General features: G+C 38.7%; 1 protein-coding gene across 3 annotated transcripts; it reads left to right on the top strand.

The window, feature by feature from the left end:
* Positions 1-662: 662 nt before the first annotated feature.
* On the top strand, positions 663-18,864 carry fybb (FYN binding protein b). 3 transcript variants are annotated; one of them, XM_049604412.1, is made up of 19 exons: positions 663-896; positions 7,371-8,319; positions 10,748-10,883; positions 10,991-11,061; positions 11,553-11,575; positions 12,397-12,446; positions 12,925-13,057; positions 13,210-13,369; positions 13,636-13,756; positions 14,758-14,777; positions 14,897-14,969; positions 15,126-15,212; positions 15,711-15,751; positions 17,066-17,144; positions 17,287-17,386; positions 17,661-17,823; positions 17,949-17,982; positions 18,071-18,102; positions 18,220-18,864. In XM_049604412.1, the coding sequence occupies exons 1-19, from the start codon at positions 894-896 to the stop codon at positions 18,240-18,242; spliced, it is 2,298 nt and encodes a 765-aa protein (XP_049460369.1). In that variant the 5' UTR covers positions 663-893; the 3' UTR covers positions 18,243-18,864. The 3 variants fall into 3 exon arrangements, with proteins under 3 accessions (XP_049460369.1, XP_049460370.1, XP_049460371.1); XM_049604413.1 differs by having other exon boundaries at positions 15,141-15,212; XM_049604414.1 differs by lacking the exon at positions 15,126-15,212.
* Positions 18,865-19,913: the final 1,049 nt, after the last annotated feature.

The following is a 19,913-nucleotide window of genomic DNA, read 5'->3' on the forward strand; positions in this document are numbered from 1 at the left end:
TCAGGTCAAAATCTTAACTTGTCCAATACTTTGGTTTATGACCAAATCATTTACCTGTAAAACTACGGAAACTCCCAACAGCCTCAGCTGTACTTGTACTGGACTATGATACTAATCCGCAAAGTTTAGCATGCTTACACTCTTAGCTAAGATGGTGGACGTGGTACCTGTGGAACATTAGCATGCTAGCATTGTCATTGTGAGCATGCTGCCATGCTTGCATCAGTATTTTGCTCAGTGCTGCCACATAGCTCTGGTAGCATAGCTTTGGACTGTTACTCTTATGCAGCAAATATAGCCAGATTCTTTACTGTAGTGTCTACCAGCTGTTGCTTATTATGACTATATAGCTTTTAGTCCATATTTTTGCTTACCAAAATAATAACAATAATTAACTTTATTTATACAACATCTTTCAGAGCACAGATCACATAAAACTAAAACCTAAAATCATCATATTCAAAGTGTTTATAATGGTTGCTAAGGAAAATGTCTCACAATGCTTTTTCTGTTTACCTGCCACCGCGTGAGTGGGCATCAGTTGTTGAGCACAGAGGGAAACTGGAGTTTGCCAGGGATAGGCAAATTAATGAGATTAAAACACGCAGATAGCAGAGGCTGTGAGACTCACACACCCATACAGAACGCACATACTACTCAGAGAGGAAGTAGTCTGCCTGTGTCACCGACAGTCGGAGTATACATCCCCCCCACATACAAACACACAGACTGACACACTCAATGCTTTGTCACACTCTCTGTCATTCACTAAACCACGGTACCTCTCTCTTCGACAGAAACTCACACAGATACACTGAGCAAACACACTCTCCACCACCTTTTACGACAACCATTCGGACGTAGCAGAGGTGCCTGGGATTGCTGTCCCCAGTATGGTGAGTGCAACTTTTAACTGTCAACTAAAAATACTTAGAACTACTGTGGAGTGCCTTGGTAAGATTTAATGTAAGGAAGTTGCGATCAGAAATGTAAATAAAGGGTTATTGTGAGTATTTCTTTGCAACAACACTCTCAAGTACCCATTCATTTTTGTATACATGATTTTAACAATGTCATGTTTGAGTTACTAAATGTGTTTAGACTATAGACTATATCTAAATAGTACGCTTGCATTCAACAGTACCTGGACAACAAACACTTTAGTGATGTGTGGGCTTTTAGTTATCCCAATATAATGTTTAAGACCCATGAGATTATCTTAATTAGATTTTATGTCTTTGTTTCATTTCTTAACATATACTTTGTAAAAACAGTTGTCACCAATTGGGTAGTTGTTTTCAAGTGTCAACTTGATTGAGCAAGACAACTCTGTCCTCCGCTTTTCATCACACTGGAAATAGAAATCATGGTTCCTCTTTGCTTTGACCAGAAGACTTATTTCACTCAGTCATTGGACTTGTACTTGTGCTTAATAACTGACAACTAGCTGAACACTGAACCATCCAGCGGCTTAAATGTTTGAAGCCAGCATGCTGTGGTTCTCGCTTCTCCTCAAGAATTGACACAAATGAAAGTGACCCTGGGCTAAAACAATGGATTGTATACAGGGTAAACTAATGTAATCATGTGCTTAACCAGAATGTGCAGTCAGGTGTCAGTTTATCAGTCACACCTAGCCAAAACTAACACAGTCTAATACAACAGCCTACAATAAACCCTAACTTCATTACATTTGTTTGACCTGCCAAAGGGTCCAATATGGCACTGGATGACTTCCCACAACTAATATTGATGCACTTGTGAAGGCTAAGAGGTATCAAATTTCAGGAGCAAGTTAAACAGTGACTAGCTACTTCATGTAAAATACTGCTTCTCAGGCTTTTCCACCCAGACCAGAATACATTTCTCTGAAAAAACAGTCAATACTTATTGTGAAAAACCAACTCTTCATGCCGAATTACCTTGAATTCATGAAGAAAAGTTTGTTTTTCTCACATACCTCCACAGAAAATGGCAAAGATATTTACATACTTAGCAATTGGGGAACATGTTAACAGCAAAACTACATCACAACAAACTCTCACACAACTCCAAGTCTCATTTATCCTGTCGTATGCTCAGTACTTCCCAAACACATGCATTTGTGCAAAAAGCCCTTTGGTATTAGAGTCTGGCTTTTAAGAGAGCGAACTATTTTTTAAAAGTAAAGTTTTAGTAAGGTTATGTCTTTATTGAGCATACAACTAGATAACAATGAGACTTGGATTACACCGCGCAAGTTGTGTGAGAGTCTGTAAACAGGTGTTATGTAATAGCTTTGCTGTTGTTAAACTGGTCCCCCATCAATTAATAAATCAATGAATTTGCTGTTTTCTGTCGGGGCATGCGAGAAAAAAGTTTTGTTAACAAATTCACTGATGCAGCATGACTGATTCATAAACAAATGGCAGCAGCTCGGTCCGTAGGGACTTGCGTTGGGAACCGGAAGGCTGCCGGTTCAAGTCACCATCCAAGCCAAATATAGAGTGGTAGCTATAGGGCCAGTTGGCTTCCTGGATACTACCGAGGTACCTTTGAGCCCCAAACTGCTCAGAGCCCCATGGGCAGCCCCCTCGCTCTGACATCTCTCCATTTACTGCATGTATAGGTCCCATCTGTGTGTGTGTGTGTGTGTGTGTGTGTATGTATTTTGGGCCTGTGTGTATATGACAACAGGATGAAAATAATTGAATTTCCCTTTGGCGATTAATAAAGTATATCTTATTTTTCTGAAAACATCTTAGGCTGTTCATCATCTGTTTTTCACACTAAAAGACAGAGAATAAATTGGAGGTGCACATTTAACTTTATGGTCACCTTGGCTGCAGTTTGTGGTTCTGTTGAGCTGTGTTAATGGGGTTTTCCAGGATTTCAAAGCATTTTTAAGTTTTCAGAAAATTGCAACTGCACAATAATTTTAGAGAAGCGGTAATTGCTACCGTCTGGTGCAGAACATATTGGGTAATTTTTAGTTTACTGCAGTTGAGAAAGAGAAGCGTGATGAGGGAACTTTCCTCTAATTTCATATGCAACCACACCATTTCAGGCTAAGTGTTAACACCCGTCATTATGCCACCACCACAGGATGTTACTGGCACCCTCAAAGTGACAAACAACCCAAAAGCCTTCATTTGACTTGACTCAACAAAGAGAACAGCTATGGCTAGCTTGACTGCTGTCGTACAGAATTTAGTAAATGTGAGACGTTTACAACCATCAAATGGTGACAATTTTCCACAATGAAATGGAAAGTGTCACAATCCTCCAACATTATCCACTTCTCCATTGCCCACACACATGCCCAGTATGCTGTTATGTACTGTATTGTGCTTAACTATGACTAAATAAAGAGCTTCTGGGTTACATGAATGTCTCTGAACAGCCCAGGTGTTCAAACTGAAGCAATGTTTTAAAAGGAACATTTCAACACCAAATCAAATATGCATATTTTGCCTCTTAACTATAGTGCTATTCATCAGTCTAAATTGTTTTGGTGTGAGTTGCCGAATGCTGAAGATATTGGCTGTAGAGATGTCTACCTTCTCTTGAATATAATGGAACTAGATGGCACTCAGCTTGTGGTGCTTAAAGCACAAAAAACACATTTGAAAAACTCAACAGTAAAGTCTCTTTCCAGAAGTCATGAGCTGATACTTGACCTTGTTGTGAGCAGTTTCATGCAGGAACTATTTTCTTTCAACTGACCCACAATCACCACCCAAATCAGCCGTCAGAAAAAAGCGTGCATCCACATAGTAATACATCTACATTGTAGAGGCTCATGCTCATGACAGTGTGAGATGTCCATGTCCATGTTCATGGCGTCCTCTTCAGATGAGGTGTAACGTTAGCTAGCTCAGTGGTGCTAGATCGGCGAGCAGTAGATGCATCAGCATGGTGATACGGCTGGTGGCTGTAGTTGCGGAAGAAAGAAAATAGTTCCTGCATGTCCCATCCAGTTCCATTATATTCAAAAGAAGGCAGACATCTCTACAACTGATATCTCCGACACTCAGCAGATCACATCAATACAATCTAGATTGACAAACAGCACTACAGGTAAGAGGAAAACTATGTATTTTTGATTTTGTGGTGAACTGTCCTTTTACTATGATGAAATAAACAGCTTCTGGGTTACACTAGTGCCCATGTACAGCTCAGGAACTCAAACTGAAGCAGTGTTTGTAGCTACATTTTGGATGGCTATTTTGATTTGCAGAAGTTTACGAAGAACATATTCTGTAATGCAACAAAAGTTCAAACTGAACATTGCTTTCTCCACAATATCTGCTTGTGGCAACAAAAGCATGATTTAAGTTTCTTTATGGTTGAGTTAAGGCAACTCAGGTTAAGGTTAAGAAAAGCTCCTCTTCCTCAGTGTTTCACCAACACCAAAATCTTTTACTACAACCTCTATGCCATACAAAAGCACTTTGATGACCTGAAAAGATGTTGCCTGTGAACGTAGAGGCAGCAATTTAACTTCTTCTACAACATATAAGCCAAAAAAAAAAAACAAATTTCAGTGTATAAATATATTTTTTAGGAGACATCCAACTTATTCATAGTGATTTAAAAGGCTACCGAGAGGCCGTATATAATATCAGGCTATACAAAGCTTAACTTGGCTTTTCCATCGCACGCAGACACCATAATGCATCACTCTGGTTACAATCACACACTGTCGCTTCTTCTTTTTATTACTGGAAACTACAAGGTTTAGTGTAAGTGTGACTATTTTTACAATATTCTAGTCGGGTGATGTGTTGAATATTATTATAAGATCTGATGCTCAGTGTGGTTTAACTTCCCATTTAGCTTCATGCAGTACATCTGTACTTTCCGTTGTACAGTTTTCTCCTGCTTTCACTGTTGTGCTGTAGGAATATAGGAGCAGCTGTGTGTCCTCGTGCTGTTATCTTTACTTCCTGGTAGGGTGCTGACTCCATTCAAACCTGCCTCATTAAAATAGGTGTGGCTGCCCCTGGGTCAGTTCATTGTGGCAGCTTGTGAAGCTGCTGCATGACTGATTCTGGACCAAACCTGCTATATTGGGCACATTTTAGATGCAACATTTTGGATGGTCTGCGCAACTCAGGTTGCTGATAAGACTTTCAGTTTCCAGATGTATAAATGGTTTACCCATTCATGTCACAGCCAAAGCAACACTATATACTTCCTTCTATAGACTTATTTTAATTTTAATAAGCTATTGTCAAGGCCCGCTCAACCTCAAAACAGGAACACTGTAAATATCCCTCTCCCTCTTCATCAAAAGTAAATACTTAACAGAAGTTCCTTCAGCTTGCCTACACTGATAGAAGATATTCCAGGAAGTCATACAAACATTTGTCTGAGAAGTAATAAAGCTCTTTATATACCTGTTACCAGCAATGATGGCCTATGTTAGCTAGTTGATTGCTCACTAGTCAATGTTTTATCTATTTTATGGTACTCTTACTTTTATTTATCTGCTTGTGTAAACCTTCTCTTTTCAAATATCACATTTGCTTCTCATTTATACATTTTAACTTTGCTTGTGACATACATTTGAGTTTGGTTTCTGCTCTCACCCTCTGGTTGGCTGGTTCAAAACCAGAGCCATCTTGATTTGAGAACAGGGCTAACCACTGTACCACCATGCTGCCCTCTATACAGTATGATCCATTACCAATAGTATGATCCAATCACAATAGCGTCTATGTCAAATGAAGAGCTTTAAATTCAATGAATGAAGGGGACTCTGTCAGCTAGAGTATTGGACACGTGCTTTTGGTTGCTAATGGTGCTTTTGAGCACTCTTATCATGTGATGAAGTAGAATCATTACTGTCATTTTTACAAAAGAATTATGGTTAGATTTGATTTCATTACTTTCCTGTTAAAACCATTAACAACAAGATAAAGGTGATAAATTAGGGCTAACTTGGCAGCAACATCAGCCCTGGGTGGTTCAAACATTTTGGCAGTTAATAACAGAGTGTGACACACACACACACACACACACACACGCACACACACACACACACACACACACACACACACACACACACACACACACACATTTACACATCAATGGTTGCCATGTGAAGGTGCTAGCCTGGCTGCTAAGAGTAATTTGGGGTTCAGTGTCTTTAGGGTAACTTAGGTATTTTTCAACCTGGACCCCATTGTCCCATTTTTTGTGTCAAAGTGACTACTGGAGATAACAATTAATGAAACTGGTTCAGTATGAAATGAAATGGGCTGTTAACATTAGTTTAACGTTAACAGACGTTTCCCCCCTCAATTTACGTCCACTAAAAGTGCTTGCCTTTGCCACTGATAAGCTCAGACTGTGATTATAAGTGTCTGGCAATATTATGGAAAGAGTCCCAACAGAGAAAAATCATTTTTGTTGCATCAGAAACAGCCCCAATATCACTATCACCACACTCACCAATTTTATTACTGTAAAACACACTTCATTCAGAGTCAGCACAAACAAAATAAAATTCACAAAAACTGTCTTGGTTCACCTTCTCACTGTTTCAGCAATCACCAACTCTGGTTTGGTTGAAATTAACTCTTAATTCATCCAGTTAGATGTGAAAATATGCTGCTTCTATACATGCTAAAATTACTGTTTATTTAAATGGAGTCTGGTTTGCGATGGTGATTTGGGGTGTCTTTCTGGTTAGACACTTGGAATAATAATCTGAGCCTGTCAGTGGCAAAAACATGCACAAAGTGACATGCACAAATGCCATGAGTGGTTATACTACAGCCTGTTTCACGGTCCCCGGCTGCAGCAATCTCGCTCCGTACTGGACTGGTTTTTTAAAAAATGTTGATCCTATTGGTTATTTAGACACAAACACATGGGAAAATGGGTCCAGATTAAAAAATACCAAAGTTACCCATTAAGGACAATTTAACATGGTCGACCTGTACTTTCTGAGACACAGCTGTGTGTGAAGTTGTTCTATGTGTATTTGCCATGGTTTTTGTATACAAGGTTGTGTGGTTAATGAGTTGAGAAAAGAGAACAAACAGATAAGTCTGTTAAGTAAGCACAGAGAGAGAGAGCGGGAGTTGCAGTGATGGGATGAAAATTTGGAAATAAGAGAAGGAAATGCCCTGATTGGAAATAAGGTATTTCGAAGTGATGCAACTTTCTGTTCCCATGTTAACTTTCATGTCTAAGGATGGTCGTGTTTTCTTTTATTCCTCTTTTACTTTGTCCAACAGTTTCTGTTTCTGTTCAAGGACCTCTGTTTAGTGAAGTCATTAGATATTCTGGCATGCACAGCACATCCTCATCTTATTTTCAATTCTGGGTTTGTGTTTTGATTTTTAACTCTGCTTCTGAACCTCTTTTATTCTTTCCAGGAAAGAAAAGCTGATGTGAAGGCCATCATGGCTCGCTTTCAAACGAGTGGGGGAAGCACTGACGAGACTTCTTCCACACCGCTTGGACATGTCAAACAATCCCTGCACCCCACCCTCTCCTCCGGCCCGACCATACAGGCAAAGAAACCGGTCTTGGAGAGCCTCTCAGGCAGTGCGATAAATGTTCCTCCAAAACCCGCTTTTCTGAAAAATACAGTATCAACTAAAAGTGACACAGATGCACATGAACCAAACAAAGCTAAAGCCCTGGCTAACAGGTTTGGAAACATGCAGGAGGACACCAACAACAAACCTCCCATAGCTAATAAACACCAGACACCACTGAAGCCAGCTTTTTCACAGGCCGCTGACGCTAAAGGCCCTCTACAGAAGCCCCCTTTCAACAAGCCCCCGCTGAGCTCCACCCTGTCCGACTCCAAACCTGCCTTTCCGAAACCCTCCCCACTCAACCCCAAACCCAGCTGGGTGAAAGAAGACAGTGGTGGGGGTTTACAACAAAAACCGCGCAGCAGCATTGTAAAACTAAAGCAGCAAAATGAAGAGATGGCGGGTGCGGGCACAGAGACTGCAAACAAACCTTCTGTTCCAGTAAACTCCATTCCTAAGCCCTCCAACTTCAGGACTGCTCAGAATCTCTTCAACAAAGAGGCAGATAGTGGCGTGAAAGCAGAAGAAATCAAAAAACCACTCATCACTGCTACTAACTCTGTTACACCTCCAAAACCTCCGGCCAGTAAAAAACCTAGCGTAAAGAAGCCACCAAAGCCTTCTCCTCAGTCCAACAGCATTAACAGTGATGCCACTTCAAGCCCAAAGTGTAACCCCCTCCCCAACAGTTTAGCTTTGGGCCCTCCTCCTGCCAAGCCCAACCGACCCCCCAGAGTCGACCTGGAGAGGTTTAAAAGAGATGCTGAGGCCTCGGATAATGGTAAGTAGGCCTTCATTCGCAGGAATTAACAGCTTTGTTTGTTTAACAATGACACAACTGATTTTGAGTGGGTAACCACCAATAAGGGAATATCAGTATTTGCATATATCAATCGTCACTGTGGTGCAATGCATTACAACGTTGCATTTTGCTAAGTCGTATTTTCAAGTGTCCAAGTTGCTTCACCAAATAATAACATCTTTTAGGGATAGTTCAGATCTTTTGAACTGGGGTTGTATTAGGTACTCATCTATAGTCAGTGCATTACCGACAGTAGATAGTGGTCAACACGGCCCCAGTTTGTAAAAGCAGACAGGAGTACAACCATGGAAACTAAGCAATGCACTGTTGTGGACAAGGGGCTGCAGCAAAATGTATTTTAGCCACCTAAAGAAAAGGTGATTTATTTTTAGCTTCTAGCTTTTTTCTTTTAGCATCTACTCTATGTAATACACTGACATCATACAACCCTCTTTGGTACAACTATATTTGCAGTAACAGCCGTATGAGTACAGTGCAGGGCAGCTGGGATTAGCTAGCCAGTGGGATACAAACACACACACACACACACACACACACACACACACACACTAACATGCATGCCTGGCCCTAACGACTACCACAATAATGAGCAGAGAGACTCACCATTACTTCAGTACAGATTTGCATAGCAAAGTTGTTTGCTGCTATATTAATGCTGTGAATGTCACATACAGCTCCTTTAATCATTTCTTAGAGTGGTAGGGTTGGACTGCATGGACAAATATGGACTTATGACTCATGGCACGGTGTAGGTTACTAACTTATCTGGCTTTGATCTTTTGCATCGGTAATTTGTGCTCAGGTCTCTGCTGCAAAAGAGATACTGATCTGAATAAATAAAGCTGAACTTACTTACTATTCAGTCAAACACTACAGCTTTCCCAGACAAAATGTAAATCACACAATGTTATAAGGAAAAAAATGCACTGTAAAGTACATATTTTTCAGTATAGATAGCCTTCCTATCTAATTTTTATGAATTTGAAGGCAACGTGTTAAAAGAGTGACTTGACTTCAACAGCTGGAAAACAAAGTTTTAGGAGAGTAATTCTGGCAGCCAGCAGGTACACACATGTGGCCCCACAGGCAGGAATACTTCAACTATATCTGGCAGCATTGAGGTCATTTGTTTTTGGTCTCCTGCTCCCAATTAGTATGCAACATATACAGCAAACCAACCACTGCAAAAGGTTTCCGCATAATTTGTTTCCAAATTATATAATCAACACACTATAAGCTCCACCAGGCGCTTGCTGTCAAAAGGATTAAAAGATCGAGGGCAGTTAACAGTTTGCAGGTTTCGTTACAGTATGAAAAAGAAGGGGTTCCTCTTATTTTGTTGTCTTAAGTGGATTTCCTCGCTGTCACTTGCAGCACTACTTCTGACAAACTTCATGAACACATTCTAGAAGTGTGAAAGGACTTACTTCACAAGTCAATGTGGTCATAGTGACACAGAAATGTGTTGCCTGCAGAGTTGACTTGAGATTATCTGACCAAGTTGCAACACAAATTCTGCTTGTGCATAAGAGCTTTTAAAGTCAATTATTGTTGACATTTTAAGATCTGTACAGTGCAAATCATCTGAATTTGCATTTTGTACACACTTTAAAAAATTAGTGCAAGTCACACAGAAGCTGCCGCATAGTTATTCAGAGCTTCAGATAAGAGAGCAAAGTCACAGAAACACACTTGGTTCCTCTATTTCCCCCAGCCAAGTTCCCTGTCCTGTTTCTCCTTTCTCCTCCCCCTTCGCTCTCCGCTCTGATACAGCTGAGTTTGTTTCACCACATGAGGAAGTAAGTTCTAGCAAACAGGGATAGTTTCGAGTGAGAGGCTCCGTTTTTAGACACACACCTGATCTGAATTGATTGCCAGTCAGAAGTGAGGGATGGCTGCTGGCTGATCAAATATAACAGTTTTGATGCTGCGGGCAAGGACGAAGCCTTTGTACATAGGGCTTGCTCTATCCACTAAGCCACCGACGCCCCCATAACGCCCATTTTGATGCTGCTGGCTGAAGCACTCTCGCTCAGTCCTGGATACTGTCATTAGTCAGATGTAAAAATGAGACGTAAAAACATGAGAAAATAGGATAGTAATAGGACAATTTTGAGGTAGCTTGCAGATTGCAAAGTAACTAGTGGAGTAAAAATTAAATTAGTAATTGATTTCAAATGCAGGCTTTTACTGGTAACAGAGTATTTTCACTCTGTCAAATTGTTTGTTGGGAGCTGTCTGACTTGGGGTTTCTGTCTGCATGGTCAACCACCTAGTTACCCCTCTGGTGATTGATAACGTTATCTCCATGTGCAGTCATTAAAGGACGCTGGTAAAGACACTTACAATAACTTCTCTATTTCAACACCATGCGTTTTTGTTGCAGGCCCTGGCACCTTTAAGAAACCCACCATCCCACCTCCTCTGGCCTCTCACCCCAGTAACCTTAGCAACAATGTGCCCCCGACTCAACCCCCTCAGCCTGCAGTTCCTAGTCTGCCCCCACGACACCCTGGAGCCATGTAAGCACCACATTTATACACACACACAAACACACTTACAAATGATATATCCTGTGATGTTTTCTGAAAAACTGTGACAAAAGGTAAATCCTGACTCTAATTTTCAGGATCCCACAAGATGATTTCTATGATGATGTTGATGAATTAAGCAGCGCTCCTCCGCCTCCACCACCTGCAGGTTCAGTAACAGTCACTATTTGATCAACTGTGATGCGTCATGACTATGTGACAAGGCATTTATGTTTTTAGCGCCACAGGAAGACAGACGAAGACTGTACGGCACTGAACCTTGTACCATATTTACATATCAAAAAACACACTTAAAAGGAAATAAGTGTGTCCTACTGTTACAAACTTTTTACCTGCCTTGGTGTGCTTATTTCAGTTATTTGCATATGATGTACTATATGGCTAAAACTGTACATTTCTTTGTGGTTTCTATCAATAACTGTCTAGACAGTCTAGTTCCCATATGTGAAACTTAACACATGAGCCTAAATGTTGTTTTACATAATTCATAATCAAGTGATAAAATGTTTGAGCAACCCTGTGACTGTTACCAAAGGACCAAAAATAGTCAGATCTGAAGTGTGAGTCAGATCATGATGATCGCAACTACTCCAAAAGGATCAAATCCTCATGTAATGTTGATTCATTGTTTCTCTTTAGGTCACCCCAGTCAGAGGCCAAAGGTGAGACATGCTGATTTACTTTCACATATAAACAGATTTGCATGCAGTTATGTTTGCAGAGGCTGACACACACCCTCAGATAAGAACATGTATGTGTATGTTCAAAGTGAACTGACTCCTACTGAGCTATTAACCTTATGTAAAGCCCTTGTATAGGCTAGTTCTGTACTAAACTGAACGTGACATCGTCAGACTGAAATACTATAGAGCTAAAGACATTCAGTAATAGTGTTGAGCTTTGGTCGTATGTACGGTGATGCATTCACTTACTGTATACGTACTGTACTGAAGTGCTTTTGAGCTTAGAGGAAGTGAATGAACTGCAGAGTCAGTGACTTTGAACTTTTGAAGTTATCTTAACAAAGTGACTAGAATCAGCAAATAAATGTGTGACTTCGACCTGAAAAAGAGACGAGACTAATAAACCTAGTGGTGCATTATGTAGTGAAAACATACACCAACAACATAGTAAGTTAATAGGAAACAAAGAAAAGATGAGTACTGTAAAGGAGAATAACTTTCAGTGATGAACAAAGCAAATCAGGTATGTAAGTATTTGTTAGATTGACCTCAGAACACAGTATGAGAGATGTGTGAATAAAAAAATGTAGGATTAGCGCATTAAAAGCAGTAATCCAGTAGAAATTAAAAATGTTAAATATCTCATGCAAATATATGTGACTATAAAAAGTGGAAATAAAAAAAGTGAAAAGAACATTAGGGCAAATATAGAAAAGGTGGTGTAAAGGACATTCAGTATCTACTGTATGATTTAGAAAAGTAAACTAATTACTGCTGTTTTCATCCATTTTCTGGCCCAGGGGGAAAATGATTCTGATGGAGAGATGTATGAGGATCTGGATGAACGATGGTGAGACTGTTCGACATTAAATCCTTAGATTATCATCCCACACCTCATTGGATCTGTCCTGTCTTGGAATCTGGTTTAGTTTTAGGTTTATATTTATGAGTAAATGTGTATATGCCCAGAGCGAAAAACTTTTATCAACACTGCCCTCTGGTGGTCGTTTTGCAACACTACAAGAAGTCATTCATTCTAACTTGGATAAACTCTTATTCTAATTTGTGTTTCCAGCATTGTCTGTGTTTTCTATTTCCAGAAAAGCCCAGCTAGTGTGTTAACTGTGCAAGTTAACACAGGCTAAGATACAATTAGACTGACAAAAAGCCTCTCCTCGTTTAAATAGTAAAAAAAAGTTTTGGTATTTTAGGAGCAGCTTGTAGTCTGCCACCAAGTAAGCCACATCTTGCAAGGAATTTTGTTTCTCTATCAGTCTGTCACAACTTATAATTTCTGTCTACTATCAATTCTCTCTTCCACTCAAAAGGGAAGCGGCTGAACAAAAACAAGATAAGAGGAAAGAAAAAGAAGATAAGGAGGAGAAAAAACGACTGGAGGCTGAGAAGAAGGAGCAGAAGGAACGTGAGAAGAAGGAACAAGATGCCAGAAAGAAGTTCAAAGTGAGTAAACAAGACTGAACTGAGTATGAAGCAGGCAGTTAGCTTAGCTTAGCATGAAAAAGGACAAATATCTTGTTTTATCTGTATAAAAACAATCTATTGTTTTTTTGTTTTATTGTCTGTGTGTGTGTTTGTGCATGGCTGTGTGTTAGTTGGTCGGGCCCCTGGAGGTCATCCATCAAGGGAAGGCTCGTGTGGATTGCAAAAGCAGTAAGACCGACCTTGCTCTGAAGCAGGGAGAATGCGTGGACATCATCCGTGTTCAGGGCAACCCAGAGGGGAAATGGTTGGGACGGACGCAAGATGGATCCAGTAAGTTCGCACATGTATCCGTCATTGTTCTCATTGTCCTCCCTTCCCATCCATCTCATCTCATCGGGTCTCATCTGTAAATAGAGGATAAGACTTTTAGTAACATCTCTTACTCTTATTACCTTTATATTCTCAACCTATTCTCAATTTCTCATTTAATAGCCTGTATTTGCACAACAGACATGCAATAATAAATCATACCCCACTTCCTAATTTAAATCAAATAATCACATCAACAATTTCACTTTGCTTTTTGTTTTTAACAGTTGGTTATGTAAAGACCACTTCAGTGGAAATAGACTTTAACACTCTGAAGAAACATCAAGCTCAGCCGGCGTACGAGCCAGAGGTATACGATGACATCGATGTGGTCCCCTCTGATAACAGGTACTGAATTTGAGATTCAAACTCTGCATCAATAAGTTGCACAGGCAAGTTAACACTGCAGTGTGGCAGGGTGTTTTGTTCCAGGTTTGGCCCCAAAATCTTAAAGTAGTAGTTTGTCGTTTTGGAAAATGTTCACTTTCTTGGGGAGAGTTAGAGGAACAGATCAAAATGAAGCTAGAGCAAGCAGCTGGTTAGCTTAGCTTTGCATAGACTGGAAACAGGGAAAACTGCTAGCTTGTCTCTGTCCAAAGGTTAAAAAAAACCAACCACCGGCACCTTGAAATAAATATTTCACCTGCAAAATGATCATTTGCATGTTACTCAGCCAGTGTTACACTTAATCTGTGAAGAAAAAGTTTAATTTATCCAGTACCATGCTCAATACTTCCCAAACAAATGATTTTTGCTGAAGCCTTACGATCTACAACACTTCCACATTACCAGTCTCACTCATGGATGAGTATTGTGCCACTGCAGCTCAATGGAATGCACAAGTAGAGTTCATACGTACATGCTGGGCTAGACGCGCTACTTGTATACGGAAGTGTTAAATATAGTAAGGTTTTATCAGAAAGGTAGGTTACAGTAGCACTAAATATTTGACTGGTAAATTAGACTTGGATTACACTGCAAAGTTGTGGGACATTGGTAAACGCATGTTTTGATATAGTTTTGCCTTCGTTAAACATGGCCCCCATTTACTTCAATTCATCAAGAATCTTTGCAGTTTTTGGATTATTCGTTCACTGTTAAGGCATGCACGAAAAACAAAGGTTTCTTTGCAAATTTACCATAACATGAGGTGAGTAACTGATATACAAATGGTAATTTTTCAGGTGAAGTTTTCCTTTAAATTTAACTAATTAACAAGTGCATAACATTGCTAATAAAGTTTACCTTTGGACCCTGTTTATTACATGTAACACCTCTTTAATCTGTTGTAAGAAATGAAAGTTTACTATATTTTTAAATGTTTGTATAAAATTCTTTTCTCTCCACAGTGGGACCAAAGGACCAGGAGGTATGCTTAAAGCCTTACATTCAGATAATTTATTTCATTATATTCTGTTACAGTCTGCACTAAAAACATGTCACCAGTTACATGACGTTGCATATGTATTTGTTTTTTTTCCCCTGTAGTTGTCCTGCCCCCACTACCAGGAGAAGATGGAGAAATATATGATGATATTCTTGATCCAAACCTGGAAGTCAGGTGAGAACTGATTTGTTTATTTACAAGAAACGAGTACGTTAAACGCACTGAAATGAGTGTTTCAGTACAAAATGCTTGAGATGGATTCACAGGAAAGATTAAACAATGATACAGAAAAAGAAATGCAACTCTATTCATGCTTGGTTGGCTCACTAGTCCTGTGGACTCCAGGTCATCTCCTCCGAAGCCTCGTGGCTTCCTGCGGATGTTTGACCGGAACAGACGTCCAGCCAGCACTAAAGTGTAAAATACACTCAGTAGTAAGACTGATCACAGATCTACTATCCGCTGTTGTTAATCCCTCATCTTCCAGCCGTCGTTCCCCTTTAATGACTTAACAGTTCCTCTCAGATGAAGTTTTGCTTTTGAATGTTGATTTTCACCGCAGGTCAGATCAACCACTTCACCTCTAACTGAGTAACATTAAAGGATGTTATTTTGCGAACTGAATAAAAGTTCTGTGATTACAATCAGTGTAGCTGATTATCTATGATATGATTTTACTAATCTTCCCGAGTCATTTGCATGTCCGTAATCGATGCATGACTATTAACCTAATCAGAAAATCAAGGCACCATCTGCTAACACCATCAAGTGTACTAATTAAAATACTGTGTTGCAATACATGAATATTATTATTAATTTGGGCTGCTTTGAATCATATTAACCTCATTTTAATTGATGATATTGTGATGATATAAATTATGTAACACTTTAATAATTTTTCTTCTCTTGTGCCAGATTGCCTCCACCCAGCCAGTTCACTGCAGACGGGAATTCAGGTACCACTTACTGTGATGATACTACCATGTGTTGAGTGGGTTTTAATGGACAAAAGATACTATATATGTCCTTCCTCAGAGTTTCTTCTTCTCTATTAAAAACAAAGTAGATGTGCTGGTTTGAATCTATGTTGTGACTAAAGGAAAACATACTGTACTCTAAATTAATGTGGAAGTGCCCTTTTAGCAGGGTAAATCTACCCTTATGCAACTGGCCTTTGGTCATTTAAAAACAAAAGTCTTTGCCTGGCTTCGTGGTAGGCAATATTAAAGTGAGACTATAATTTCTGAAAGAAGATATAACTCTCACAAATATAAAAATTTAAATTCATAAGCAATTAAACATACTATTGATCAATTTAATACACACTGTGGTGTTGCTGCTACAGCATTATTTGGCCTAATATGACCAGTAGCTCCTAGCAGCTAATTGTTGTTTTTAAAATTGGGATTCCTGAATCATTTTACTGACTTTATGACTTTTCTCTACTTGTGTTTCTGTTATGCTACATTTTAGCATTATATTGTCATAATTTGTGATGGGTGTTCAAGTAAAGCTACAATTGTTTTTAAGAAAAACTCTGTTGACACTTTTATGAATTTTATCTAAAACAAGTAATGTTTTTACTGATCTAAATTTATTTATGACATTAAAACGGGTCTGAGCCGGTGGTGGAAGAATATTAAGATCTTTTACTTAAGTTAAAGTAGCAATACCATGCTATAGATGTACTCTCTTATGAGAAAAAGTCATGAATTAAAAATGTTATTCAAGTAAAAGTACATAAATATTAACATAAAAATATACTTAAAGTACCAAACGTAACAGTAGCCCAACCATATATAATAGTAGAATATCTGATGCATTAATGTATCCATCATGTCCATTAATGTTGCAGCTGGTAAAGGGGGAGATGATCTTAATTCATTTTTATATATTTTATATTACATACTCATGGTTTAAGTACTTACTTAGTTAATCTACACCTGCAAAGTAACTAATAACCAAGCTCATGCCTGACACATAGTGAAGTAATGTATAAAGTAGAGGAAAATAGAAATACTCAGTTAAAGTACAAGTATCTTAAATGTGTACTTAAGTACAGTACTTAAGTAAGTACTTAGTCACATCACAGGTATGAGCATATCTTTTTATGTCAGCTTTAAGCTTCACCAGTCAAAATTAAAATTGCCCCACACCTCCTCTTTACATCCTTTATAGGTGACTATTGTTGTTATAAAAATGTTCCCACTAATGTCAGAAGTCTAAACGATAAACGTGTCACATTACTAACTTCTTCTACATTGTCACAGACAAACCTGCACCAATTGATGAGGAGATATACGATGATGTTGACTCCCAAAACGCGCCTCCCCTTCCTCCCATCAGCAGGTACAACTACATCAATCTTACAATAACATAGCCTTACAATAATTTCCTTTCATATCCATGATTTCAAACTTTAAGAAGACATATTTTGCTCAAGTAAAGAAAATTATGAGTAACCCATTAGCCATTTGTTTTTGCTCTCCAGCCTTCCACACCTGAGAGGCAAAGGCAAGACTGAAGAGATGGACCCAAAGAAGCAGAAAAAGCTTGAGAAGGAGGAGAAGGAATTCAGGAAAAAGTTTAAAGTTTGTCTCTCTATTACGTCTTTACGCTTGTTTCTGTTTTGCTGTTATCAAGAACTTTAGACTGCTCTACAGTGGGAAAAAATGTGTTACTCCCTACTTTAAATATATTAATATTTAAATTACAAATAAAAAGAACAATACTTTTGGTCAAAGTTCATTACAGTGTTGAGTATAATCATCCAAGTGAATATAAAGTTGAACTTGAGTTCTAAAAAATGACCTTAAAATGAAATGAATTCATAGTCACAATACTGATGACTTAATTCTCTTTCAGTATGACGGGGAGATACAGGTGCTGTACCAGGTGACCATCGCCCCAACACTCACTAACAAGAAGTGGGGTGTGAAGGAGCTTCCTGTCAAAGCAGGAGAGAAACTTGACGTCATCGTTAAAGCCGTGGATAACAAAATGATCTGTCGGAACGAGGAGGGCAAGTGTGAGTATCTGCTGAAAATGAATCAAAACATGTATTCAAGACTCCCACACTGCTGCTTTCTTTCATTCCATGCACCATAAAATTGGACCGCCCAAGTCTAATATTTTTCTGTGTGTATTTTACAGTTGGTTATGTTTCGATGGGCCACATTGTGACGGAGTGAGTACCTCAAACAGTCACACATTCATACACACAGATAGACTCAACACTATGCTGTCTGTACTGATTGGTTCATTTTTGTTTACAGTGATGGTGATATCTACGACGATATTGGAGATGGTATGATTTACCGTTAATCATTCATTGGTTCATAATTTGTTGATATCCACACAGTGAACCTAAATCATGATTCATAATAGAGATTATATTGTAATCAATATTATATTTTCTTTTCAGATTGCATCTATGACAACGACTAGAAACATCCTGCACCGCGTTTATTGTATTACACTGATATTGTTCATGTTATTTATTATGTTTACTGATGGTATACATTGGGAGCTGCTTTTGGTTAGCCTGATAACCATTTCATTTCCCCTCGTTATTTATTAATCAGCATCTGTAATCCCTGAATAAATTGGGCATACAGATTATGTTTCAGGGATTTGGAATCAGGCTAACTTTAATTCATCTGAACAATGTGATCCTGTTAAATTTTGTTTCTTCAAACAACAGCAGAACGGTTTAATGGGGTTATGTTGATTGCAACATTTCAGTTAAGTGGGAAACATTTGTTATAAAAACAGTATTTGCATATCTCTGTCTGCCTTTAGTGGAAACTCAGCAGCATTGTATGTACGTGTATGCTTTTACTGTGTTTTGCATTTTTTGTTTTGTTCTGCAATTTTATCGCTACATGTTGTAACATTACTTGTGATTTAATTATATATATATTTTTTCATTTATTAATGTTCATGATATGATACTGTATGTGTATTTCTTTGGCATCTGTAAGGCCAACTGAATTTTTAACAGCTCCTAAATTAACCTCAGCATCTTTGTCTCAAGGTTTAACATAAATAAAACTGTCTCAGTGCCAAAGTTTCTCTACAATACTGTCCACACAACAAGGAAATACTTGAATACAAATATGATTTTCCTCTACACATCTTAGTTTGTCCTGTTGTTGAAGTAAAAGCACATCTGCTATTAAAGGATGATCCTGTTCCATGAGTATATCCAACAATAACATGCACAGTACACTGTGGTGAGATGCTTGTAAACTTGGGTAACGTGAGTGCAGGTGTGTGATGTGTATAGGGCTAAATGGACACCTTCTTTTCCTGCAACAAAGAAATTGCAACTCCTCAATCATGACATCCTCTGTGCAGTTTATCTGCAAGAAGGGAAATTGTAACATCTAGTGGCAGCCATCAGGAACTACAACAACAGCAAACTTAGAAATGGGATTTGAATTTAGTAGAAGTTTAATTTTTGCTGTGAGATATATTATAGAGAGTAGAGGTAATAAAATCTAAGAACTATAACTGGGATATCTACCCAAGTGTATATTTGTATAGCCGATACGATTACTGAAAATTGATTAATCGACCAACATAAAATGAATTGAATGATTAATTGTTTGAGTCCCTGTTTGAGCAAAAATGCAGACAATTTTATGAGTTTTTTTTGGTTTGTTTTCATGTCGTAAACTATTATAAACTAACTATCTCTTCAGTTTTGGACAGCTGGATGAACAAAACAGCAGATCTGAAGATGGGAAACTGATTAGTGCACATAGCAGATTAGCAATCAGAAAAATAATATTTGTTTGCAGCTTGTACCCACGGCTTTACCAAACTGACTCAGGTGAGGTGGTGCCACAGTTGAGGTGGAGGCTAGATGAGGCATGAAGTCATGTCCCCTTGACTGGCAGCAGAAGATTAAGACCACTAGTGATATCATGTAAACATGCCATGAATGAATCCAGAGGTGCCAATAAGTGGGAAAATGCTAAACAATTCAGGGGCCCTGAAACATGCATGGGATTTTACATATTTATTGTGCCTGAGATGTTTTCCAGCAGAGCACCTGAATGGTTTTCACATAAAAATTAAATTAAATTAAATTAAATTTAAAAAAATAAATTA

Source organism: Epinephelus fuscoguttatus, linkage group LG18 (assembly GCF_011397635.1).
Source record: "Epinephelus fuscoguttatus linkage group LG18, E.fuscoguttatus.final_Chr_v1".
NCBI classification, from domain to species: Eukaryota; Metazoa; Chordata; class Actinopteri; order Perciformes; family Serranidae; genus Epinephelus; species Epinephelus fuscoguttatus.